This window comes from Pempheris klunzingeri, chromosome 13, assembly GCF_042242105.1.
Source record: "Pempheris klunzingeri isolate RE-2024b chromosome 13, fPemKlu1.hap1, whole genome shotgun sequence".
NCBI lineage: Eukaryota > Metazoa > Chordata > Actinopteri > Acropomatiformes > Pempheridae > Pempheris > Pempheris klunzingeri.
Window position 1 is genome coordinate 11,139,085 of NC_092024.1, and position 25,181 is coordinate 11,164,265.

At 42.0% G+C, this 25,181-nt stretch overlaps 4 protein-coding genes across 5 annotated transcripts; 2 read left to right on the top strand and 2 right to left on the bottom strand.

Annotated features, from left to right (window-relative positions):
• Positions 1–49: 49 nt before the first annotated feature.
• isca2 (iron-sulfur cluster assembly 2) lies at positions 50–1,879 on the bottom strand. Its single transcript, XM_070842538.1, has 4 exons — positions 1,759–1,879; positions 1,369–1,546; positions 979–1,094; positions 50–864 (listed from the first exon to the last, which is right to left on the bottom strand). Exons 1-4 carry the CDS (start codon positions 1,818–1,820, stop codon positions 690–692), a joined length of 531 nt encoding a protein of 176 aa, XP_070698639.1. The 5' UTR covers positions 1,821–1,879; the 3' UTR covers positions 50–689.
• Positions 1,880–2,287: 408 nt separating this feature from the next.
• On the top strand, positions 2,288–5,065 carry LOC139211861 (NPC intracellular cholesterol transporter 2-like). Its single transcript, XM_070842281.1, has 5 exons — positions 2,288–2,349; positions 2,601–2,720; positions 3,905–4,012; positions 4,139–4,311; positions 4,937–5,065. Exons 2-5 carry the CDS (start codon positions 2,639–2,641, stop codon positions 5,021–5,023), a joined length of 450 nt encoding a protein of 149 aa, XP_070698382.1. The 5' UTR covers positions 2,288–2,349; positions 2,601–2,638; the 3' UTR covers positions 5,024–5,065.
• A 667-nt stretch (positions 5,066–5,732) lies between these two features.
• Positions 5,733–9,902, bottom strand: gskip (gsk3b interacting protein). 2 transcript variants are annotated; one of them, XM_070841769.1, is made up of 3 exons: positions 9,702–9,902; positions 7,012–7,257; positions 5,733–6,895 (listed from the first exon to the last, which is right to left on the bottom strand). In XM_070841769.1, the coding sequence occupies exons 2-3, from the start codon at positions 7,252–7,254 to the stop codon at positions 6,737–6,739; spliced, it is 402 nt and encodes a 133-aa protein (XP_070697870.1). In that variant the 5' UTR covers positions 7,255–7,257; positions 9,702–9,902; the 3' UTR covers positions 5,733–6,736. The 2 variants fall into 2 exon arrangements, with proteins under 2 accessions (XP_070697870.1, XP_070697871.1); XM_070841770.1 differs by lacking the exon at positions 9,702–9,902 and adding an exon at positions 9,581–9,602.
• A 97-nt stretch (positions 9,903–9,999) lies between these two features.
• On the top strand, positions 10,000–24,827 carry atg2b (autophagy related 2B). The gene is made up of 43 exons (XM_070841768.1): positions 10,000–10,055; positions 10,720–11,131; positions 11,251–11,413; positions 11,561–11,713; positions 11,798–11,900; positions 11,989–12,151; positions 12,264–12,443; positions 12,568–12,664; positions 12,784–12,948; positions 13,088–13,242; positions 13,751–13,862; positions 14,167–14,410; positions 14,530–14,692; positions 14,829–14,921; positions 15,037–15,225; positions 15,436–15,709; positions 15,809–15,917; positions 15,994–16,195; positions 16,803–16,945; positions 17,179–17,336; positions 17,460–17,635; positions 17,742–17,892; positions 18,036–18,238; positions 19,168–19,248; positions 19,399–19,505; positions 19,591–19,683; positions 19,788–19,858; positions 19,946–20,022; positions 20,128–20,298; positions 20,405–20,537; positions 20,622–20,821; positions 20,908–21,137; positions 21,228–21,345; positions 21,439–21,630; positions 21,708–21,809; positions 21,902–21,980; positions 22,085–22,295; positions 22,387–22,456; positions 22,546–22,628; positions 22,819–22,940; positions 23,127–23,281; positions 23,375–23,524; positions 23,628–24,827. Exons 2-43 carry the CDS (start codon positions 10,970–10,972, stop codon positions 23,856–23,858), a joined length of 6,234 nt encoding a protein of 2,077 aa, XP_070697869.1. The 5' UTR covers positions 10,000–10,055; positions 10,720–10,969; the 3' UTR covers positions 23,859–24,827.
• Positions 24,828–25,181: the final 354 nt, after the last annotated feature.

Below are 25,181 nucleotides of genomic sequence, written 5' to 3' on the forward strand. Positions count from 1 at the left end.
ATGATAACACCAAATAGCATATAATAAATGGACTGAAGATGCAAACATCTGACATTCACCAAATTTTATTTTGATGCAACAAATATAATAAAGTTCAGCTCTCCTCTCTATTCATAGATATGGTCTATTTACATATTTTACACAAAAAGGCAAATCTAAGCAGTGAACACTTCAGCTGAGCCTTTGTTTTGTTCAAGTACACGACAAATTATAGTTGAATATTGTGAACTCAGCGGTCAGTGAGCATTCTTGACTTTTATTGTCTGCAAAATAGCACAACAACGAATCGGTACCTCTGCTTTTCATTCAGAACAAGCAGGTTTACACCTTAAAAAGGAAATGTATTATTTATTGGTTTCAGTGTGACACTTGATGATGTTATTGGTAAACTGAACTAGGAATTCAAAATATCAAATATAGTCAAATATAATATAACCCTCTGATTTCCCAGTTTATAAGGAGTGTTTGCAATGTTAAAACCAAGCACATAAAACAACCCTGCAATAAATCATATATTTGTAAACCGTATAATATAACATAATAAATATAAACTAATATATCAGAAAGGTCTTGATCCATCTCTATGGTAATTGTTATTCTGGGGTGATTATAACACATTATATTAAGAAATGTATCTAATGCTCTAATAAACTGGTAAATCAGGGGATTAAGTAATATTGACAGCAGGGTTATAATTTGACAGAGAAAGAGCTGCCACAGGAGCAGCCGTGATCCGCCTGAGGATTCTTGAGCACAATGAACGCAGAGCGGATCAGCTCATGGCTGAAATCCACAGTGGATCCTTTCACGAACTCCAGGCTGTCCTGATCCACGATAATGCCCACTCCTTCCTTCTCAAACACACTGAAAGCAGAGCAGAGCGGGTGCAGGAGGGAAAGGGGTTGACCAGATTAACAGACAATAAGGAAAACAATATTGTAAAACAATAACTTGAGAGCTCGATGAGTTGCAGTTTACCAGTCGTCTTCGTTCCTATTACTGTCGACAGTAAACTTGTACTGGAACCCGGAGCAGCCTCCTCCCTCCACGTGTATTCTCAGGTACTCGCCCTTCTCCATGATCTCCCCTAGTCTCTGGAGTAAAAAGAGGACATGAGCAACATGATGTAGTTAGCATGTAATGTAGCTGCTCCACTGTCATCACTGCCTCAGATTTATGAAATGTTTGAGGTTCTACAAGGAACTGAACTCTACCCCACAGTTATCCTCACCAACTCATCTGTCACAGAAACAGCTTCATGTACTTCAGTTTTTGACCTCCCTGGCTTTCCATACTACATAATGAATACATAATGTGGATTTTCAGGCACTGGAAGACTATGTTGCTGAATCCTGGGGATCTGCTGACCTTCAGACACGACTCAGTGAGGTTCACTTTGTCTTCAGATGGACCAGACACCGCTGGCTTCTCCTGCGTTGAGGCGCTGCTGAAGCGCTGAAGCCCCGCTGTGTGAAGGGGCAGTGGGGCCGGAGGGAGCCGGTGTAACTGCTGGCTCACAGTGTGGTTGCTCAGGAGAGTAGATGCCCTGCAAAACATTGACGTTGCGTTAAGATCAGATCACAGGACAGCAGAAGAACTTGAAACGTAACTGCCCTAACAGCTAGCTAGCTTGTTACCTACCGGCTAGCTGTTAGCTATAAAAACACAGGTTTTCCCCCAGTCAAGCTGCTTACAGGTTATGTTTCTGATCAAGGAGACGTATAACGGTGTCTAAGATTTACAGAAAACTCAAGTTACCTTGCCAGGCTGATTACTTTTGACTTTGACGCAGATATCATAGCTCCTCTCACGAATGACATCTTTCACAACAAATGTCGATCAGTTCCACCTCTAACCGATGACGAGGCCCAGCTCGCACTCTTATTGGCCAAAGTTGGTGCCTGTCAAATAGACACGCCCAGATTGGGACAATACTGTCATTTGATTCGTCAGTTTACCTGCCAATCATTATCATAATTTTTTTTTTTACATGTTTGGGGGTTTGTTAGATTATTACCTTGGTTTTGCCTCTCAGGTACAACTATCCTTCTGTGTATGCCACCCACAATACGATCCATCCATTAAGTGTTTGTACTGAGGTTTAGATTACACATTACTGGGTTTGTGTGGTGCCTCGGGCTCTGATCTGCCAATGATGGCGCAGTAGGCCGGGTTTTACACAGAGGAGGCTTCCTGACAGGCTAAATTTCGGGCGTACGAACTCCTAACGCCCATAAATAGGCGTTACCCGGATCTCGTGATAGAGGGGAATAAAAGGTGCCAGGCGGTGGCGGCGGATGTGGATAATACACACACATACACACCGAAGACTGACGGAGGCTCTTCAAGGTACTAGGATTATTATTCTTCTATTTAGGAGACTCGCTGTGTTTGTGCTGTTTACCGGAGGACCCGGTGGTCTGACAGTGTTTCCTCTCTGGGTTTCTGAGCTCTGAAATCAGTTCCTCACTTTGGGAAACAAATAAGAAGTCGCATGATTTTACCCTGAGAGCTGGCTGCTCGGAGTCAGGCCGGTTTTTTTTTTATAAAGTTTACCCATCTGTTGCGTAATCGATATTTCTTTGTGTGTTGTGTTTAAGGGTCACGGTAAAAAAAAAAAAAAAAGAGAGAGAGAAACATGGATGTCCGGACTGGTTTCGTCGTTTTGTTGTGTCTGATGGGATTCACCTGTGCGGAGCCAGTCAAGTACATTGATTGTGGTAAGTTTCAGTCGACCGCGCTAATGAAGAGATACACTATCCTGGGAAAATGAGACTTCTTCAAACTGCTTGCTTTGTTCGACAAATAGTCCAAAATGAAAACAGGAGCACTTGTACTTCAGAATCAGGAAGTGGCAAATGTTTGACACTTGTCATTAACGAAACCAAATTATCAAACTGGTCTATTAACTTTCTTTCGAGACTAAATGACTAATTTAATTATCACCTGTCCTGAGCACAATATATTTACAATCTTTGACTGCACATGGGCTCGTCTTCGTGTTTTTAATTGGGAGTGGTTAGACATGGCTCTCCACCTGGAGCTGATTTTGTTAAGCCCTCCTTAAGTAATGGGATTCCACAAGTTTTAAAGTGGTCTTAAATGCAGCAGGAGAGTCCTAAGACCTCCAGACTTTTGGTCTCTAGTATGGATCAAGTCCCAAAACTGCAGGACTCTCTGCCTGATGGCATCATGAGGGGTGTCAGACTGGAAATCTTTCTCCTCCAGCCACAGCTGAGATGAATAGGACTCCTGAAAAGTAATCTAAACTCATCGGCATGCCCCTTTAAATTGTGATTATTCCTAATCACTGTAGGAATGTAAACCATGAGTGAGTGGGTTTTGAGTAGGATCAGTAGTGAGGTAACTTACTCTAATGCCAATAAGCTCTCAATTAATTCGTATTACTTTTAGATTACAAGCTTTTCCAGCAAGAATGGGTTCTTCTACAATACTGGAGAAAGTGATTTTTTTGACTTTAAGTTCTAAGTCTGTATCTTCCAGCTGAACTTTATTTATATTTTCCCTGTTTAAGTACTTTGAGTGCTGTCTGACATTGGAGCCAATGTCCTTTTGTATGCTTAAAACACTTGGGTAATGAAGTTAGGAAGCCCTCCCTTTCACTGTAGGGGGTAAGCCAGAGACACCATAAAGTCTAATTCTTTGACGTTTCTCTGAAGGCTTTAGAGCGGCGAACTGAACTTCATATGTTAACACATTGACACCATATCATCTTATAAATTACTATTTTTTTTTTTTTTTTTGCAATGAATGACCAGATTTCAGCAAGTCGTCATTTTTATCCTCAACCAACTGGATTTACTGTTAAAGTGTGATTTCAGTGTTCTTTATATCTTTAAGTTCTACTTTTATAAATGGGTGTATATCCCATGTTCCTCTTCAGGCTCTTCTACTGGCAAAGTGTCCATGGTGGATGTTAAGCCTTGTTCCAGTCAGCCATGCCAGTTGCGTAAAGGAGAGTCCTACAGCGTCAATGTGACCTTCAATAGTGGTAAGGTGCCATTTTATTTTATTTATTTTATTGGTGTATATGTATTAGAAGTGCTCCTAATGGTCAGAACAAATGTGTGTGGCGTTTTAAAGGTTTGCTCTCACTGCCATGCTTTATCTGTTGTAGCTGTGGAGAGCCAGACGAGCACGGCAGTGGTTCACGGTGTTATTGCTGGAGTTCCGGTCCCCTTCCCCATCCCCAAAGAAGATGGCTGCAAGTCTGGAATCCAGTGTCCCATCCAGCCACAGCAGAAGTACCACTATCTGAACACTCTTCCTGTGAAGTCAGAGTATCCTGCTGTAAGTGCTAAAGCAGTTTGTGTTTTTGTTTTTTTTAAATTTATTTTAAATGTAGCCAGGGGACTAAAATTCAGATTTTTTTTTTATTTTTTTTTTTAAATGTATCAAATGCTTCTGGTAGAAACCAAAGCTGGCTGTGCAATTCCACTAGACAAATGTATGAAATTCTACCTAGAAATGCATTGATTGGGTTAATTTTTTACTAAAGTAAAATCCACCATTACAACTCAAAGGAGTGGTTATTGGCAAAGTGCTATTTCTTTTGTTTTTAAGGAAAAACAGCACATGAGAATTGACACAACTGTTAGTCAAGGTTTGACATTAATTTTCAAAGGAACAATTGGTTGTAAAAATAATGGATTGAAGTGTAATCTATAAATTGGCATGAAATCAATTTAGTTGGGGGGGAAAAGTACAATTGAATGACTGCACTTAAATTCCACACAGTTCACTAACTACAGTAATCAACTGACTCAAGTGGCAAATGTGACTTGTTTCACTTGAGTGTTTTGTCCTTAAATGAATCGTGGTTTTCTTAGTGACTGTTTCTCTGCCACTTCCTCAAATCTTTTAAAATGTAAGCTTCAAACCTCACTGTTCACTGACAACTCTTCTGCTTTCTCAGATCAAGCTGGTCGTCAAGTGGGAACTGAGAGATGACGACAAAAATGACTTGTTCTGCATCAAGTTTCCAGTTCAGATTGTGAGCTAAACCTGCAACTGTACCTCCTGACTTTTTTTTTTTTTTTTTTTTTTTAAAAAGGGATTCAGTTTTGAGTAAAAACCTAAAGATGTAAATGACTAAGATCTCATTTTATTCATTCATCAAATTGATTTTAAGATGTCTTTACAAGCTTGCAAGACTCTGACATGCGCACACCTTGAATCCTGCTGAAATAAATCAAACTGACTTTTGCCGCCATCTTTCTAACGGTCAATTTTAAGAGTAGAGAATGAAATAACGTGGTTGGTGTGTGTGTGACTGACCCTGAATTACATTCCGCTCCACTACAGTGCAAATATTTTTACTGGCTGCTGTGTAGTCAAGTTACACACTATACTTTTCTCTACTAAAACTTTTGTAATATTTCTTGCAACCATGTCCTACTGTAAGACATATGAAAATTAAATTCTAATAAAGAGAGCTAATATGTACCCAACTTGTATTGTGACTCATGAGCTGTTGTATGTATTTTAAAAGAACTTCCTGCAATCTTAACTTCAATACGTGTCAGACACTCGATACTCTGAATATCTTGGTCTAACTTTAATTTCCCCTAAAGCAGCACTTGATGCCTTGATTCAGAGCAAGTTGGGGTTTGAATACATGTGGCTGAACTATATCGATGAACAAATTTGCATTGTGCATAGCTATATGATCCTGTTAAATATTTGTAGATAACTCATGGGGTAAAAATGAAGACTGACATATTTGAGACTTTATTGGTCTGAGCAAAGGCCAGCAGCAAGGAATGACTGAAAGTTTTAACATGTTTTCTTAAAGCAGGATCATAACCAGGTCACATGTACAATAAACCAACATTTTAAAGGGACTGTTAGTCCTTGTTTAATACAAATTCTAACAAACCAAAACTTTAAGGACCACAAAACATTTAAACCTCCCCATGAATTTCTTTACCTGTCACAGCAGAAGTTTGAAATGCAAGCTTGAGTTGCAATGCACTGTGCAGTATGGAGGAAAAACAATGAGAATTGTCCATAATTAACATAATTGGTATTGAATACAATGCTAGCTTCATTTGACAACTTTTCAAATGAGTTGCAGTTGTTTGACCCAGTTACATGTGAAATGACAGCCCTCCAAAATACATTTTTTATGTAAATACAAACCAAGTAAAGCACAACTTAATTAGTGTTTTTTTGTTTTTTTTGTACTTTTCTAACCAAACATCAGTCATTAAGGCAGTAGATATGAGTTATGCTGAAAGAATATAGCTTTGGCTCTTTCACTGAGATACCTGGCGAATGAAGACTAGTTAGAAATGTTTTGAGCAGTTATTAGGTCACAGCTTTAGTGCAAGCAAGGCAGAAGAGGAGAATGGATCAAACTTGCTTGCTTTGATCATTTTGATGAGTACAAAAGGTGCACAGTTACAAATTTGTAACGTGGCAGCTGGAAGATCTTTCCACAGTAAAGTCAAACACGATGTTGCAACAGACCCCATTCAGCCAATCTCTATCAGTCACCAAACTCAACTAACATGAAGTCACTCAATGATATGAAAGTCAGAGCAGAGTTGATAGGGCAGGGTACCCCTTATTGTAGTGGTAGCTAGGCAGGTGGATGTCACATAACAGGCTATAATATTTGACCAAACTTGGTTATTATTGGTTCATATCTAAATACAGCCACATCATCAACCTTTATTCCACTTGAACACTTTATGCAGCATCTCGGTCCTCTTTATTGTCCGTTTTGCTTCAGCCTCTCCAACCGCTGCAGCAAAGCATTGCCAAAGGCTTCTCTGTACCCAGGACTCAGGGTGTCCAGCAGCGAGTAAACAGTCTCATGATACTGGGTGCTCAAATCCTCGTCCACTTGGTCGAAGGCATAGCCCACCACCTGTTTGGTAGAGTGAATTAATGTCAAACTAGAACTCGACTCGAGTGAAAAACTCATGGTTTTGGAAAACAGGCGAACGGTGAGTAATAAAACAAGAAACTTTTAGGGCATCTTACCCTTAGTCCTGCCTCTGTGAGCTCCAGACAGTACCGGTTTCCCTCTCTTGTTTCCACGTTTATGTAGGCCACATCTGACGCACTGCTGAGACTTTGTGACACGTGCATTTCGGCGACGGCAAACAGTACGTCATTGACCACCGCCTCTGCCTCCAGTCTCATGTCCTTGACGTCACCGAGCTCAACACAGTCCTCATCAAATGAAGAGACGATGGATTCCTCGGGCTGGCAGTCTATCTCCATCCCCTGCAACAGAACAACATCACTAACTGAATCATCTGAACCTCAGACGTTACTGCATGCTATTAAAACTTGCAGATGTCCACAATCACAGTCGATAACTGCTTGTTCTGACACAGTTAGCTGTGAAGTGTCCTCTGTTATGGCAACCAGTTAAATTCATTGGATTTAACACCCCTGTTAAGTCTTATCTATACTGAGACAGCAGAAAAGTTAAGAGAATGTCTTCTAAATTGCACCTTTAACATTTAAAAATGTATTTGTCCACCTTTACACAGCATTATAACATTAGCTGCAGAGATGGTAGATTACAATATGTTTCCTAAAGGCCTGTTCTCTAAAAAGAAGAAGAAAAGGAGAATTGAAACAAACGCGCATCTGACTGTCCTGTGAATTCTTTTTTTAAAGTGCAAAGTGGACTATTTTCAACATCCAACATCGTTCATAAGCAGATGATTGTGAGAGGAAAGGTTACACCGATGTTAAATTTTGAAGAACCTGAACTACCGTGTTGCACTTTAATATTGCGTTAACTTCCTGAACTAAATATAGCTGCTGCAGGTAAGACAACATTACAGATGAATGGGTATTTCCCAACCATTTATGGGTAATTAACACAGGCTGAGTGAAAACTTCTAGAGCTACTTCCTTCTTCCAAATTGGTTTAGTTGGCCCCTACGTGATTTAGCTGTGAGTCATCTGGGCACGGACTCTCAGAAACATCCAACATGCTCCCAGAGACGAAGACTAATGATGTCTCTGATGCTTCCTAATGCTGAGTTTGCTCGGTTTTTCTCCATTTTCTAAAAAGTGCTAAAAAGCAGCTGAGAGTTAGTTGACGGCTGAATGCATTGCTGTGTAAGATGAATTCCAGTTTGCTGATTTCTTGCCATATAATCTCAGTTGTGTGGTACAGCATTTTATAGAATATGGTGCTTCAGTGTGCTCCTACTAGTGTTGAACTATCCTCTGCCATTCAGATGGTGCTCCACCTATTGAAGAAATCCCTCTGAACAAGTTGCTAAATGCTGACAAATCAATGGTGGCGTATTTGTACAATGAAAATAAACTACTCAAAGTATTCATACTGATTCCATTTCTACATTGCTCCTTGGCATTTGTTAAAGAAGTTGAATCTTTTTATATTTTTGTTGCCCCATTTGTGTCAAGGACCTTTTTGCTTTATGACAGTTTTTTCCGTTTGTCTGCTGCAGTCTGTTGCTTCATCAGCATTCACTCAGTTGGCTGGATCCCTTTATGGGCAACGAGCCCTTGTTAATATAACCTGTCCCTGTCCTTTGTAATTGTTTATTAAATCAGCACACTGGACCAGTAAGGGTAGACTCTAAGTTCACTGAACCACCACCACTTCTTACAATTAGACTGGGCAGACAAGAATTAATGGTATTAATAGACATGAACCATTGATGCTGCATTAGGCAAATTATTAGAAGAATTAGGCAAAGCAATAGTTGAAGTCCAACCATCACATTCACCTCCATTCAGTAGTTCAGAATGAATTTAGATGCTTTATTTAAAAGTAAAAGCAGCAATACCACAGTACAAGAAAAAGCCCTGCAGTTAAAGTACAGAAATTATACTGATGTAAGTGTCAAAAGTGAGATTTGAATGCAGAAAAATGCCCCACTGTGAGCGTTATAGAACTACTACATATGTATTACTAGTGCTACTATATGCGTGACTTTTTTATTTTAAATATTTCAAACGGTGTTGAGCAATTTACTCTATAAATGTGCATGATATGTTATGAGATGGCCATGTAGTTAGCGTAAAAGAAGATTTAAAGTTTCAAAATAAGGGTTGTGGAGTAAAAATAAGACGAATTCCGTCTCAATTGCAGTGGAGTGAAAGTATAAAGTGGCATGAAATAGAAATACTCAAATACCACTCCACTTTGTACGGCAATGCAGTACATGAGTATAAAGTTACTTTGCAGTACTTCTAATATTACACGGGTATTACCTTCCACAGCCCATGTTATTACATTCAGGCTACATGTTAATTTATACAGTTAAAAACACCAACATCACAGCGACATCCTGAGGACTGAGAGCAGCTCTACTGCAGCTGACTGAGGCTAAACATGTCTAATAGTTAATGTCCCTACAGATATCATAGTTAGTATTCACTTCACGCAAATGTCACAGTCCGGTTGATTCATATATTTGGCTAGACTGATGTATTGTAGCAGCCTTGGATAGCTAACATGGCTAACATTTGCTACATTTAGGGTTAAACTGTGGGTAAACTAAGCCCCAGCACTGGTTAATGTCCACATAGCTGACCGCTCTGTGCCCAACCCACCTACTTCAATCTCTCCTAAAACATGTATGTTAATATTACATGCTATTAAAATCGTCAATCACACGTTTGATATCCGGTTATGTTGTAATAATCGTTTCTAACCAAACTGCGTTAATTTTTCTCACCTGCTCGCTGGTTGTGTTCTTCCGGCTTGTGGAAGCTTCCAGCCCACTCGGTGCTCTCCGTGGACAAGGTGCAGCCAAATGAGCGCCAACTCTCGTTAGATAGATGACTGCTGAGCCTCACATACACGGACAGCCAGAGTCTAAAGTCACCTTAACTTTAACAGCCGCGCCCTGTTTCCAGTTCAAATGCTTTGTGTGTAAATAACTAGCTGGCATTAATGTTGTCCCTACTGCTGTCTCGTGGACTGCACAGGTCCGCCATGTTGTGACGTCTGTGACTAATCCCACCCCGGAGTGTGTTCGGCTCAGTTGGTGCGGAGTCATGAAAGTGTTTGTAAACAACTCACACAGAAGGTAACTTAAGAGCTGCACTAATATCCTCAACTCTGCCTACTTATTCATGCGTGTCGGCACATCGCACTGGGTTATATCCGTGCTGTGTTTTTCGTCAGAGCACATTTCACGTGTGAGGGAAAGATAACTTGAGAAATGTTGGGTTTTCTCTAGCTAACTAGCAAGCATGTAACGCTACAAGCTTAGCCTGACGTTAGCCGGCTGTGCTAAAGATGCTTCGTTCTTTCCGTAGGAGTGGTTCATGGGCTAGCTAGCTAGCTAGCGGCGCTAGCCTCACACTTGCTAGCCGGCTAGTTGTCTTTGTCTCGCCAGCAGTCAAAGCGCAGCTCCCGTCTCCTGACTACGATGACAGCTCTGTCCAAGTAAACATCGCTAAGAGTAGCTTTGACTAGCAAGTCTGGGGCATGCTAACAGTTATTTCGCAAGTGCGTTTTACCAGTTTACTCTGGCTGTAGAATGTGTGCTTACAATAACACAAACATTATCTGGGGATTTTATGTTGCAATATGTTATCATGCTATTCAGGAGCAATTTAAACCTGTCTGTGTCGTTAACTGACGTATTTGTGGAGCTTGTTGTCGGCTGTCTTGTAAACATATTGTGTCAAGTCTCATGTTGTGTCAAGTGTCAAATTACAAAGGGGGCACCATGTGTCTTTCTATAGGCGCAGCAAACTGGAGTCGGACCAATTCCCGCACACATCCCCGAGTGTCAACACATCCTCCAAAGTGTCCCCAATCTTGGGATATGAAGGGTGTTTGAGCTCACGATTTCTCAATGTCTTTAAGTCGACAGGATGACACGACTGTAACTCCAGTGACTATTTCGTAGCTGTTTGAGTAGCTATAGCATTCCAGTTGCAGAGCTTCAAGATCCCACTCATCGCCTGTGTGCTGTTTACCCATTGAGTTAAGATGCCTTGGCCTTTTTCGGAGTCCATCAAGAAGCGGGCCTGCAGATACCTCCTGCACCGTTACCTTGGTAACTTCCTGCAGGAGAAGCTGAGCTTGGATCAGCTCAGCTTAGACCTCTATCAGGGCACTGGATCACTTGCACAAGTGCCATTGGATAAATGGGTATGTGTGGTGTTACCTTTGTGGCAGGGAATGCAGCAAATTCATTTTTTTAAGAAGTTAAACACACAGTTGGAATGAATGAATGAAAAGAAACTTAAGCAATATGTCTTGTTCCTCAGTCACTCAATGAGCTCCTAGAGACGGCAGATGCCCCTTTTGAGGTAATCGCAGGGTTCATCCAGACAATTTCTCTAACGGTTCCATGGGCAGCCCTGCTGCAGGAAAACTGTGCCCTAGAGGTCAAAGGTTTGGAGATGGTGCTCAGACCAAGACCAAGAGCGGGTAAGGGGAGACTGCATTATGTGTGATTACAACACCATCAGTGGAAAAGGTTAAGAAAACGTGTTGTCATTTTGTTAAATGTGTACAAGCTGAGAAGTAATTTTACTGAAAAGTAAATAACTGTGTCATCACTGGCTGTTCCTTTAGCATCTGGCATTGAGCCCATGTACTGGTCCAGTTTCATGACAAGCAGCATGCAGCTTGCCAAAGAATGTCTGAGCCAGAAACTCACCGATGATATGGGAGAGAGCTTCCAGCCTTTTGAGGGATTAGAGAAATTTGCAGAAACGATAGAAACAGGTACATTCTGTTTATACAGTATTTACAGAGGTTTACTAGCCTGGTATTGTGTTAAGTAATTAATTTCAATTTCTTATCTTGCAGTTCTGAGAAGAGTCAAGGTGACATTTTTGGATACTGTCCTCAGAGTCGAACACATTCCAGAAAATTCTAAAACTGGAATTGCCCTCGAGATACGAATTAACAAGTAAGTTTAGACTGTCAGTGGGACAACAAGCATGTGATGCATTCGTTTTTATTGTCATACTGCAGGTACTTGTGTTTTGTGCTTTCAGGATTGTTTACTGCGATGAAACCAACGAGGAGAGCTCAAATGTGAATGTGCATCAGCCAACTACATTTGCACATAAAAACCTGCAGATGGAAGGCATCACCGTATTTTGGGACGAGTTCTCAGATGTGTCTCGTGCTGGTTGCAAATCTTCACCCACTCCAGCGGTTGGTGCAGCGAGTCTTTGAAATTTGGCAGGCATAGTGTATATACAAACATTGTATAAATCTATAAGCCTTTTAATAATATATATACATATATATATAACATATCTTGCAGGAAACAGAGCCAAAGCTCTCCCCTAGCTGGAATCCCAAGATAATATGTGAGCCTCATCCCCAGTTCACAGAGCCAGTATCCTCTACAACACCCTTTGAACCTGTGCAGGTCGGGAGCCTTGGTGGTAAAATAGAGTTGTCCCTCACCCTGAAAAACAACTTGGCTATGCCTGGTGCAAAGGTAAATAAATCACTTCTTAATTACAAAATATGATTAGAAAAAATAATCCTGATTATTTAGCTACATATTATGATCTAGGGGTGATTGCTGTTAACCAGTGTGTTTTGCATGATTTGCTTTTCAGCTTGATGTTGTTGGACAAATTGATACACTTATTATTCTGTTGTCGCCGCGCCAAGTTCATCTTCTTCTGGATTTGTTTGGTGCTTTCTCTGGTGGAGGTGAGCGCCCCTCTGTTGATAGATGATAGAAAATATTTGCATCAAACAGTTTATCAGTGTCACCAAATTAGATGATTAGAAATAGAGTCACTCTAGTATTGTTTATTGTTTGTGTGAAGGTGCACAGGAATGGGCTAAGGATAGAAAGAGCCGACCCATGCAGCAAGAGGACGAGTATCGGCTCCATATGGAACTGAACCGCTGTCTGAAGAAGGATACCGCTGTGCCAGGAGCAGACTCCGACCTCTTTGACAGCCAGACCACCAGAACCGTGTCTAGCCGAGGTTGGACTGAAACACCTTCCTTTAACCCCCAACCTCTCTGAGAAATCAGATGTCATAGTTACATCTACCTAATGAAATCTGTTCTTTCTTTTTCCTTTTCTTTACTTTTTTTTTAAAAACACATCTGTGGGTGGTGTAGATGACGTGTTCTTCTCCATGGCAGACATGGACATGTCTCACAGCTTATCATCACTTCCTCCTCTGGGTGAACCACCCACTGTTGACTTGGATCTGTCACTTAATAGCAATTACTCTGTCTCCCCTGGAGAATCTCCCTCTGGCAATGCAACTCAAGTAAGTCTTTGCCTCTTTTACTACAGTCACAAAGACACACTGAAACCTAATGTAGGTGAGCTAAAGGGTTCTCAGTGGTCTGGTTACTCCCATTAGATCCTGAAAATCCATTAGATCCCCCACTAGATCCTGAAAACAAAATGTAGTACTTAGTAATTGCATCTTTACACTGACAAAATAGGCAAGTATACAAATGGCTATTTTCAAAATGAGTGTTTAAGTGTTTGAATGGTTTGTGTAGTTAACTTATTCCAAAATAAGTGCTGCTCTTACATAATCTGGCATCATGTTAACGCAGGGTTCTCTGGACATCTTCAGGCAATATGCAGTTGAATCAGGTGCTTCTCAACCAGAGGACAGCAAACTTCCAAAGAATGAAAAAGACTGGAGCACAGCCTTTAATTGTGCCAACAGCTGCACAGTTTGTACAATTAAAGGCTGTGAATCAAATCAGTGCGCTTCAATCCCTTTTGTCCATTGATTCCTATCTGCGTTTCTGTGTTTGAAGGCTCTGTGGGATGATTACATGGATGTACCACGACAAAAAGAGAAGCAGACTACTGAAACTCCCGTGCAATCACGGGATTCACAGCTCCCTCAAAAATTACTGAGACAGACTTGTAAGTATCACAATACATTCAGTCATTATATTGTAAAATACTTGATACACATTGAACTATTGAATACAACTCCCACTGTGGTCATGTGCTTTAGAAAGGGAAATGAGTTTGCAGATTTTCATTCCAAGCAAAGATTGCATCAGCATATCTTCAGCTAGGTCTTTATCTGCATTTGAAGGAGTGATAATCAGTGAAATCAGCTGGTGTTTGGCTCTAACACCCAGCCCTCTGTTGCACATGGTCATCATTTCGCCACAGTAAGTATGAAATATCTGTGTGTGCACTTGTCAATGTTGTGTTTCAGCCCACCCATCCAAAGCCCATGGTGATGAGTCGAGGCCTGAGCTGGTGTTAACCTTGACTCTGAGTAGCCTGGCTATCTCTGTACTCCACATCGACCCACTGCCACCACCAGATGCTGCACCCAGTCCCCTTGGCCCCATGGCAGCACACTTCTTCAGCATGGTGGGCCCAGGTCATCTCATCCCAGCTGCTTTCCTTCAGTCTCGGACAGTGTTTAACCAGGCTTGCCCCCATGACCATCTCAGGTGCTCTTTTTTTCACTAAATCCTGTTGTGCAATACTGATTGTCTTGTTAAAACAGATTGTAGGACAGATTTGTCATGTAAGTGTTAAATGCCTGTCTGATCTGGGTTTATACTTGCAGGTTTGTGGGCCAGGGCCTCAAGATAAACTATGAGCACTGTCAGGGATCCAGCCTGCGGACTTTTAGTACTGACGTCTCCCTTAACCAGATGGAGTTTCTGGAGTGTCTGTTCCCTTCTGAGGCTGTCAGTGGTGGCTCCCAGAGAGGCATTCAGTACACTGAGGTTAGAGTTTCAAGCCTGAGCTAAGCACATTTTGCACTGCACTGAGCTTTGGTTGGTTAAACACTGCATATACATTCTGTACACCTGAAAGTTGCATCTGGCATGACATTAAGAGTGTTTATCTGTCTCACCTCAGCTCCTGACATTTGACACCACAGCCAGTGCTGATGCGTCGCTTTCCAGCTGCCTTCACCTGCTTTACAAACAGGCTGAGCGCAGAGGCCCTCAGGTAACAGCATTCATTAGTCCAGCATGAAACCACAGCACTAACACTTAACACTCAAACGTATTATCTCTATGGTTGTCGGGATCCTACTTAGCAAACCTTTTGGTTCTCTTTGCAGGGCGGCCAGGTTCGCCTCAGCACCATTCCCAGGAAAGCAGAGATCCAGGTGGAGCTGGGCCCTGTTCGCTCTGAGCTGGACATCAGCATCGTAGATCGTCTCAACTCTTTGCTACAACCTCAGAAGCTGGCCACCACAGAGCTGATGGCCTCCCACTTGTATACATCCTATAATAAACATGTCAGCTTGGTAAGGGGAGTCCCAAGAAGTATTCAATGAAGATTAAAAGTTTTAAAATATGTATATCTTTAGTATAGTAATATAATAATGATTGTTGTGGCCGAGGAAATTACAGTCACAACTGATCATGTAAATCGTCAGTCTAAATCAGTTGCATATTTATAGACTCTGAAAAGTTTATGTTTTCTAATTCTTTGTCTCTTAAAACTCATTTCACAGCATAAAGCCTTTACAGAGGTTTTCCTTGATGACAGCCATACTCCCACCAACTGTCATGTATCGCTGACTGTCAATGCCCCAGTTCTGGGCCTTGCAGTCCGCTTCCCCATCCCTGACCTGCGCTCAGATCAGGAGAGGGGCCCTTGGTTCAAGAAGTCCCTTCAGAAGGAAGTACTCTATCTGGAACTGGAAGACCTGGAAGTGAAAACAGAGTTTATGGGCGGAGGCTCTCCTGACCAAACCAAAATGGAGCTCACTTTTAGGGAGCTTATTGGTATGTGGTCTAAAGAAAAACAAAAACCTTTCTTTGAAGATTCTTTTTTTTCACCAAGGAATTGGTCCTTAACTGCTTTTTATTTTTTGCTTCACACAGGGAAGTTTCAAGAGGAGCCGGATCAACCAGCTGGCCGGTTCCTCAGAGTGTCCCACACCATGGACGGAGACATGACAACATCTGAAAGTGTGAAATTTGATTGGCCGAGGTACGTTTAGCTAACCAACCTCAAACTTCTCTGTCTGTTCATGGGCATCTTAATGATGTTAAGTCTCTCGGAGCAGGGTCGTGCTGAAAATGAATCCCACTGCAGTCCACTCAATCCTTGAGCGGGTGACGACTGAAGATGACGAAGGCGCTGAGGACCATTCCCTTGAAGAGGAAGAGGAGGAAGGGGCTGCCCACTCACTGAAAGATGTGTGTGACTTTGGGAAACCAGAGCCATCACCCTTTTCATCACGAAGGGTTATGTATGAGAATGAAGAGGTAGGTCATGGCTAATGGGCCACATTCATCAAAAATCTTGTATAATATACAGCTTGTATCTATTATTATATTTTCTAGTGTTTAGGTGCAGTATTTTGTCCTTTAAAATAAGTAAATGCACTGGAGCCTGCTAAGCAACTGCTAAATGTATTGGCATATTTGCATATTGATAGAATTTATCAAGGTGTAGAAATATTAACTGACTAATTTATGCGAGGCTGGTTTCTTTTTGCAGCTTGTCAATCTCAAAATTAGCTCAATCTGGACCGGGAGCTTTTAATAACACATTTCATCAATGTACAGATGTGGTTGATTTTAGGAAAACACTCATTTGATGTCCACTCATTTCCTCATATATGGAAAAAGTTCCTTTTTAAATGTGTTTAATTGAAGAATTGTTGTTATTGATCCAAAGCAGATGAACTTTGGGCAGGTGGATATATTTGCATTCAGGAGCGAGGGTATGCTTTGGTTGATGTATTAAAATGTATGCATCATTAATGCAAACAGCGCCATGAGCATTGCTTTGCATACCAGACTTGTTGACAGAGCACCTGGTGCCAAGCCAATGCTTAGAAAATCTTTTTTTTTTTTTTTTTTTATCCAGATGGTCATTCCTGGAGATGTTGCTGAGATGACGGAGTTTCAGGAAAAAACCATGAACAACTCTCGCTTTATCCTTGAGTTGTGCTTCCCCAATGTCCAATTAGTGCTGCCCAGCAAGGCATTTTATGAAAAATTACACAACCGGTAAGGAATTTTTAACAATAAAAATAAGTTTCCCTGTTTTGTTTGAGTGCATGATATATTTCAGTCGAGACAGGTCTGGTTAACAGTTAGCTAAAATTTTCACTGTTACAGTTAAGACTGACCAAAAACTGTGGTCCTATCCATAGAAGACTATTTTGATAAGACTCCAGTTAAGGTACTTAACCACTGCCTGTTCCTTTCATAACATTTACTGTATACACTGAATAATTTAGGATAAACAATGACCTGCTACTGTGGGAGCCTACTGCTCCGTCTCCGGTGGAGACCGTGGAGAGCATGCCATATGGAGTTGGACTCTCTGTCGCCAGTCAGTTGATCAACACTTACTCCAAAGACAGCTTCAGCCAGTTCCGCTCTACTGGCCCAGAGGGTGAGGCAACAAAAGGCATTCCCACATGAATTTCCATTGGGTCAGACTGCAACAAATGTAGTAGCAGTGTCTAATGTGAAGGCATGTTTAAACTTCATAACATGCTGTGTGGTGTGCTTTCAGAGGAGACCAGCGGCTCAGAGGAGGAGACCATGCACTATTACTGTCCTGCATCTGACCCGGGCCTCAGGTCTCGCAAGAAGAAAAAGCCCAAAGCCCAGAACAAGACGTCCCAGAGCCTGTTCTCTGTCATCCTCAGTGTCAATCACTGCCTGGTGGCTCTTCAAACTAATGCCAAGGTAAACTCACAGTTTTTTCTATGTCACTTACAATCCTCACAGCTTTATTCAGACATTTCCTGTTTATAGATAAGGTGAATGAGTTTACATTTCCACTTTTTTCCAGATGGAGGATAAAACTGTATTGAAAAACAAACATGGCGAGTTCTGGCTAGAGGTGAAAAATGCTGTGCTGTTCAGTGTGACGCAGTATGAAGGCTATAAAGACCAACACTACATCTGCTTCCACACCAGCAATGTTTGCATGTATCATCAAGGTAAACCAACTGCACCAATTCACTGTGATATTACTCTTATGCTGTTGTGTGTCATGTGACCTAAACATATCCAGAATACAACTATACTATGTCAACACCACTGTTGTTGGTGTACTTATGCCTTTCTCACTCATTCTGCTCAGGACATATGGATGGAGGCACCTCTGTCTCAGACATCAAGTTGCCGTGCAGGACACACCCCCACTGGTTGGAGCCAACCATCTACCAATCAGAGACATCTCCTGAGAGATCTTCAACACCCTCAGAGGGTATTGGTCTGGAGGCACGCAGCATGGTGTCCGTCGCCGTCAAAATCTCTTCACAGAATGCAGAACGCAATGTCAAGGTAGAGCACTCAAATCAGAAATGGGTAAAAGGCCATGCTGGCTGGCAGAGCAGCCTCCTTTCACCTTGGTATAGTTTCTGTGTCTGTTGAGCTGTGTTTGGATTGTGTGGATTGCCAAGACCACTTCAAATGAAGCGACATCTGCTTGCAACACTAGCGTGACATGTTACATAGGTCAGCCAATTGTCAGTATTTTCACCACATTTCACCAATTTTCAGATTGTTACATTTGATTCGTTTTCAGACGACTGAAAAACTATGCAGTATTTCACCCTTTAGATTAACCTTGTGATTCCTTGGTAGAATTTAGGAACCAGTGGTTTAGTGTTAAAATAGTTGTTTCATACACCGCTTCGATATTTCCCGTAAGGATCAATTGTTTGAGATCAACCGACTACAGAGTCTCAGTAAAGTGACCACATTGTCACTGTAGATGGGGCTGTTGTCCAACAGTTGTTTTTTTTTCCGTTCTCCAACCCAGTGTTTCCCAAACCTTTTCCTGGAGGCCCACTGTCTTGCATGTTTTAGATGTTTCCCTGCATTTGAATCATGTGTGTTGGAGCAGGGAAATATTTAGAACATGCAGGGCAGTGGGCCTCCAGGACCAGGATGAGAAAACACTGTTCTGACCCAAACCCTGATCTAGCCACACGAGGACTTGGTAAACACCTATGTTTTGTAAGTGAGGCCCATTGAGCTTTCACACTCATGTGATAGCAGTCAAATAATGGGCAGCTGAGTCAACATAGTTTTGCTGGGAAATACCAGGCATGATTACATGCTGATTGTTGAATCATACCTGAAACCACCTGTGCAGTAACATTTGTTTCAATGCAGATGTCCTGTAAAACCACATCCAGTCCCTTCTTTGGCAGATTTGGTGTTTAAAGTAAATCAGCTTGTTTTGTGTGTCTTTTTTTTTGTTGCAGGAATTTCTGGTTGCTGTTGGAGTGAGAGGAGCGACGCTTCAGCACAGAGTGGTCCCTCCCAGCCTTGGCTGGTATGACCAGGTATGCCAAGATGGAGCTGCCGCTTCACTAAGTCTTACAAAACCTCTTTTAATTTTTTGCCTTCACATAAATTCTCAGAGAACATTTGCAGGGCGTATAATGAGATAAAGTCATACATTTGTAATCTTATTTCCAATTTATTTGCAACAGATTGTTGATTTTCTGAATGTTTCCGATGAGCCTGTGTTGGGTTACGCCCCTCCTACCTCTGTCACCACCCTACATTTACACCTGTGGAGCTGCTCTTTAGACTACAGGTAAAGTAGACTTGGGCCTCCCACTTAATAGCGAGTTATAATCTATGTGTGTATTGTAATGTGGCATTTGTTTTTCTCTTGACAGGCCACTTTACCTGCCACTCCGATCACTGTTGGTTGTAGAGACCTTCAGCATCTCCAGCAGCGTCTCTTTAGACCACTCTTCCTCGACACTCAGGTATGAAAAGCCTAATGGTTTCATCGTGGATACAAAATTGAGAGATGCAAATGAAATTGAGTTATAGAAGTTGAACTCTGCTAATAATAATACGTTGTGCACAGGATAATTTTGGATGAAGCAGCTCTGTTTCTCTCAGACAAGAGTAATGCTGTGTCTGTCAATCTAGCACGAGGTAAGTGTACTTCATTGCTTTTAAAGAAATTGCTTGAAATGATTAAATGCAGCTGTGGCCAATGTTTGCTTTCGGTTTTTGTCACAGACTATGTCCAAGTGGTAGACATGGGAACACTGGAGCTGAGGATTACCGCTGTCAAACCTGGAGTTGATGGAAAGCTGGTAAGAGTCATCTCTCTCTAAATGACATGAATGTTTGAAATGTTTTCTCTTCAAAATAAGGGTGAAAAATGTGTACATAATTTCTCACTGTCTCTCGGGTGATAGTCAGAGCCCAGATTTGAGCTGCGCTGTTCCAGTGACGTTATTCACATCAGAACATGTTCGGACTCCTGCGCCGCCCTCATGAACCTTATCCAGTATGTAGCCAGCTACGGAGACCTGCTGCCCCCTGCGGAACCAGAAACAAAGCACAGCAGCACTGCACAGAGAACCAAGGTCAGCAGCGACACCACCATGAGCCAGTATTGCAATTGCGATTTACAATATGTTTTAAAAGCTCTGCTGGTCGTACTTGCTTAGTATTTGGTGTATTTTTGGACAGGCGGAGCTTCCTAGCCGTCCCACCTCTCAGACCCCCCTGCTCGCTGAGACTGAGCAGCAGATGCTGCAAGATCTGATGAGTGAAGCAATGGAGGAGACTGACGGGCAGCATGCACCAGGGCTGCAGCAGAATGGTGACGAGCTTGTTGTTTTGTTTTATCACCATGAATGATATAGCATAATTTAACTCGATTTTAAACTTTTTCACACATCTGTAGGTGCACAGGAGGAGCTGAATCAAGACCACGACCCACCTCGATCAGACCTTTTCTTGTTCCCGGATGAAAGTGGGAATTTCACCCAAGATTCAAGCCCCACTTACCCCATGCTTCACTCACCTCTCATCACTCCTGTCCCTAACCTGGCCCAAGAGACGGACGACTTCTGTATCCTGGAGACACCCGGCTCCAGAGGAGAGGTCGGGATACACTTATTCACACAGTTATGGCTACATAACAAGAGTGAAAATCTGTGTTGGCTCACTGTAAGCAATGTGTGTTTCAGGATCTTGATCAGGAGCCAGTGGTAAAACAGCTTACCTCAGATCCTGTGGAAATCAAAGATGATCACTTCAGTCAGCCCCTGTATGGGAGTGATTCCAGCCGTGGAACCATGAACTTTCCCATCCCCGAGGTGCGCTACCTCATCAAGGAGATCTCCGTCATCTGGCACCTCTATGGTGGGAAAGACTTTGGGAGTGCGACTTTCACAGCCTCTCCTGCTAGAAGCCGGGGGTGAGCCCTTAACTTTGTGCACTCATTGTTTTAAATGGGCTCGATGGGAAATGGACTAGTTTCATTTTTATTTTTTGCTTCACCTCGCAGGGGTACACCCCACAGTTCCCCCTCTCAAACGCCAGTCAGACAGGCTAAGGCTTCAGGACGGGCAGGAGGTGGAAGGGGAAGGAACCCTGACGTCCTGATGGAGATACAGCTCAGCAAGGTAAAGTTTATTATACTGCTCTCATACTGATCACATAAATGCCTTGGGTCTTTCTTTCACCATTTACCAGCATTGCTTCGCTGTTTTTACCAGGTGAGATTTCAGCATGAAGTGTACCCACAGGCCCAGGTGGCTTCTGGGCCAGCGATGGATCAGCCTGTCTCCCGGCAGGTGTTTGTTGTGCAGGACTTGGAGATTCGGGACAGACTGGCTACCTCACAGATGAACAAGTTCCTGTACTTGTACTCTAGCAAAGAAATGCCCCGGAAAGCCCATTCTAACATGGTGAGGAAGGCAACATGCTCAGATTAACCGAGTCAAGCCTTGGTCTGGTGTAACTTCTTGTCTGCTTTTGCTCTTAGTTGACAGTCAAGGCACTTCACATGTGTCCTGAGTCAGGCCAGGCTCCCCAGGAGTGCTGTTTACGGGTTTCCCTGATGCCTCTACGCCTCAATATTGATCAGGTAAAAGATGCAAATGATTTTTCCAGTGTATCAAAGATCTGTATCCACAGTAAGATATTTAAGTGACAGCCTTGTTTTTTGTCTGTTGGAAGGATGCATTGTTCTTCTTGAAGGACTTCTTTACCAGTCTCACTACTGAAGTTGAGTTTTTCTCACCACCTGTTCAAGAGGGTAAAATTTAAACTTAAATTTAAACATAATTAACTCAACCTACATAAACTTAAACATAGCCTTCACTCTCAAATAATGGTTCTGGACAATATTTTGCTCTACAGCTGTCTGCGTTTCTACAAAAAAAGCGGCCATCCCAGAGATCTCCTGCAGCTTCTCCAAGCACGCTGGCAGCAGCCAGGACCCAGCCCCCATCATCTCAGTGCCTGCTCAGAGACGTTTGAGTCACAATGGCTTCTCCATGTCTGGCAGGGAGGAACTGAATGACAATGAAGCCTCTGCTCCTTCCTTCACAGACCAGCCGATCTTCTTTAGGTCAGCGCTAAATAACTAAATGAAAGAAAGAGATTCATTTGAAGAAAGAGTTTTGTTTCTGCGTTTGGTAATGTTTTGTTTTCCTTAACAGGGAGTTTCGATTTACCTCTGAGGTTCCTATTCGCCTGGATTATCATGGGAAACATGTTTCAATGGAGCAGGTACTTGATCTCAGAGGGCTCCAAGATGTGTTGATATCACATCATTTTGTTTGTGTTTAATGAGTCATCTAATGACTGCTCTGTTTCAGGGAACATTTGCAGGGATCATTATTGGATTGACACAACTGAACTGTTCAGAGCTGAAACTGAGGCGCTTGTGCTACAGACAAGGGTACGTTTATCTCAGTATTACATCCATGAATATGATGGTAATTATTGAATATCTTGGATTCAGCCAATAATAGAGCACACTTCTTTTACACACCACAGTACATGATACATCCCTATCAAGTGTGGAAATGACTATTCACAGAGAACCAGTAATTAGTTTCCCTGGAAACTAAGACTTGTCTGTATTTCAGATTATTAGGTGTGGATAAACTGTTTTCCTATGCAATAAATGAGTGGCTGAATGACATAAAGAAGAACCAGCTTCCAGGACTACTGGGTGGTGTGGGACCTATTCACTCTCTGGTGCAACTAGGTGAGTACAAGACATGATCTGAACCCAGATGAACTTACATTTCACAGTGTGTTTTAATGGTAATTATAAATGCTAAAATCATCAATTACATGAATAAACTACTGGTAAATTGACAGCAGAGCGTGAGCTTGCTGATTCGGCTGTATCTCTCAGACAACGCATTACCCTGTTGAATGCTCTCTCCAGTTCAGGGATTCAGGGACTTGGTCTGGCTTCCGATTGAGCAGTACAGGAAGGATGGTCGGATTGTCCGCGGGTTTCAGCGCGGCACCGCCTCCTTTGGGACGTCTACTGCCATGGCTGCTCTGGAGCTCACCAACAGGATGGTGCGGACCATCCAGGTAAACTCAGCTGTTACAACAAAGTCTGCATTCACTACTAATGCCTTCACGAGGCGTCAGATAAAGCTGTTCTGGTGTGTGTGTCATCTTTAGGCAGCAGCTGAGACGGCCTATGACATGGTGTCTCCAGTACCTGATGAGAGAGACACAAAGAGGATAAAACGGTTCTCCCACTATGGACTGGCTCATCAGCCCGTTGACCTGAGAGAAGGCGTAGCCAAAGCCTATACTGTGGTTAAGGAGGTAAAAAAAAATGAAGCCAAAATGACCAATATTTTCACTTCTATTACATTTAGGGAAAGTTACTCTGTTTCGAAAGAGGATTTTACGGTGTTTCCATCTACAGGGGATCACAGACACAGCACTGACCATCTACGACACAGCCACCCGGGAGCACGAGCAGCGCGGCATGACGGGAGCAGTGGGTGGAGTTCTCCGCCAGCTGCCACCAGCAGTGGTCAAGCCTCTCATCATGGCCACTGAAGCCACCTCCAATGTCTTGGGTGGAATGAGGAACCAGATTCACCCCGACGCACGCCAGGAGGAGTCTCAGAAATGGAGGCAGGGCGAGGAGTAATTCTTATTGCCATACCAGAAACCACCAGTGTGCAGATGCAGCAGCTAGTAAATGTGTTGGAAACATTTCTCCAGAGCTTTTTTTTTTTTTTTTTTTTTTTTTAAGAGGACCATCTCAGCGGTACAGAAACAGCCCTGGTGTAAATAAAACACTTCATCTCGTGGCAATTTTCGCTACCGTGATTCAGCTTGTGTCAGCTTACCAGTTCCCTCACAGTGCCTTCATGGTTATCAGCATTGTCCAACTGTATGTTCAATCAAAGGGATGTATGAGGAGTGATGAATTTGTGAGCCACATAGTCTTTGCTCTGTTATGAGATAGTCAATGACATTTGCTTCATTCTCAAACAGCTCTGTTTACAAGTTGTGTGTTATGTTCTCTTATCCTACTTGGTGTCAACAAACGCTAATACTATAGGTGTAATTACCCTTCATTTATATAACATGCACTCTATGTGGGCCTTGTTATTTACTGTAAATATTCCTAATGTGTAACATTTCATGCAAATAAGAGAACAAGTATAGAAACTGAATGTGTTACAGCCGTGTAAAGTTCTGTAATCAGCACTTTTAAGTCACTTGAGAGGTTACTTGCTCAGTTAAATGACAGATGGGGAGATTACCCAGGTTTGTTATAAAGTTTCACGATTTTATTTTGAGCCGTGATCAGTGTTGTGTAATTTTTTTTGCAAAAGCTGCTGTTCTTGAACTTAAAAAGTTTCAGATGTTTTATTCTGTTAGTCTGCTGCTCATCTTCAAATTGTTGACAAGAAACTACTCAAATAATTGAAGCAAAGTCTTAATATCCTGCACAACTGATTTTTTTTAAGTGTGTTTGAATATTGAAATTTGCCGTGATATGTTGTGTTGCTGACATTTGATTCGCCCATTTTCTTGTTATTGTGGATAGGATATTTCTTGTACATAATTGTACAGTACAGAATTTGTATCAAAAGCATGAAAGGGAATTAAAAACGGTTAAGTCCACCGGTTCTGTGTACTTTTTTCTTTTCATTAATGAATGTGATGGACTTAGTATGTATATCTATAATGTTTACAATGTACAGTCACAGCCTCATGTTTAATATGGGGGAGTCTTCTTGTAAGCTGTCAACAGTGGGGTTTTTTTTTTTAATATTGTTTCAGATTTTGTCTTTAGGATAACATTTTTATTGTAGTTCGCTTTTATTCTGAACACGCAGCGTTTGACGGAAGAATTTTATTTTGAAATATTTAAGCCGGTAAGTCGGAAGTTGTCCTTTTGCCATGGAAACAGGAGAAGGAGCCTTATGTTTCCACCATGTTTTAAAGTTTGTTTTGTCCA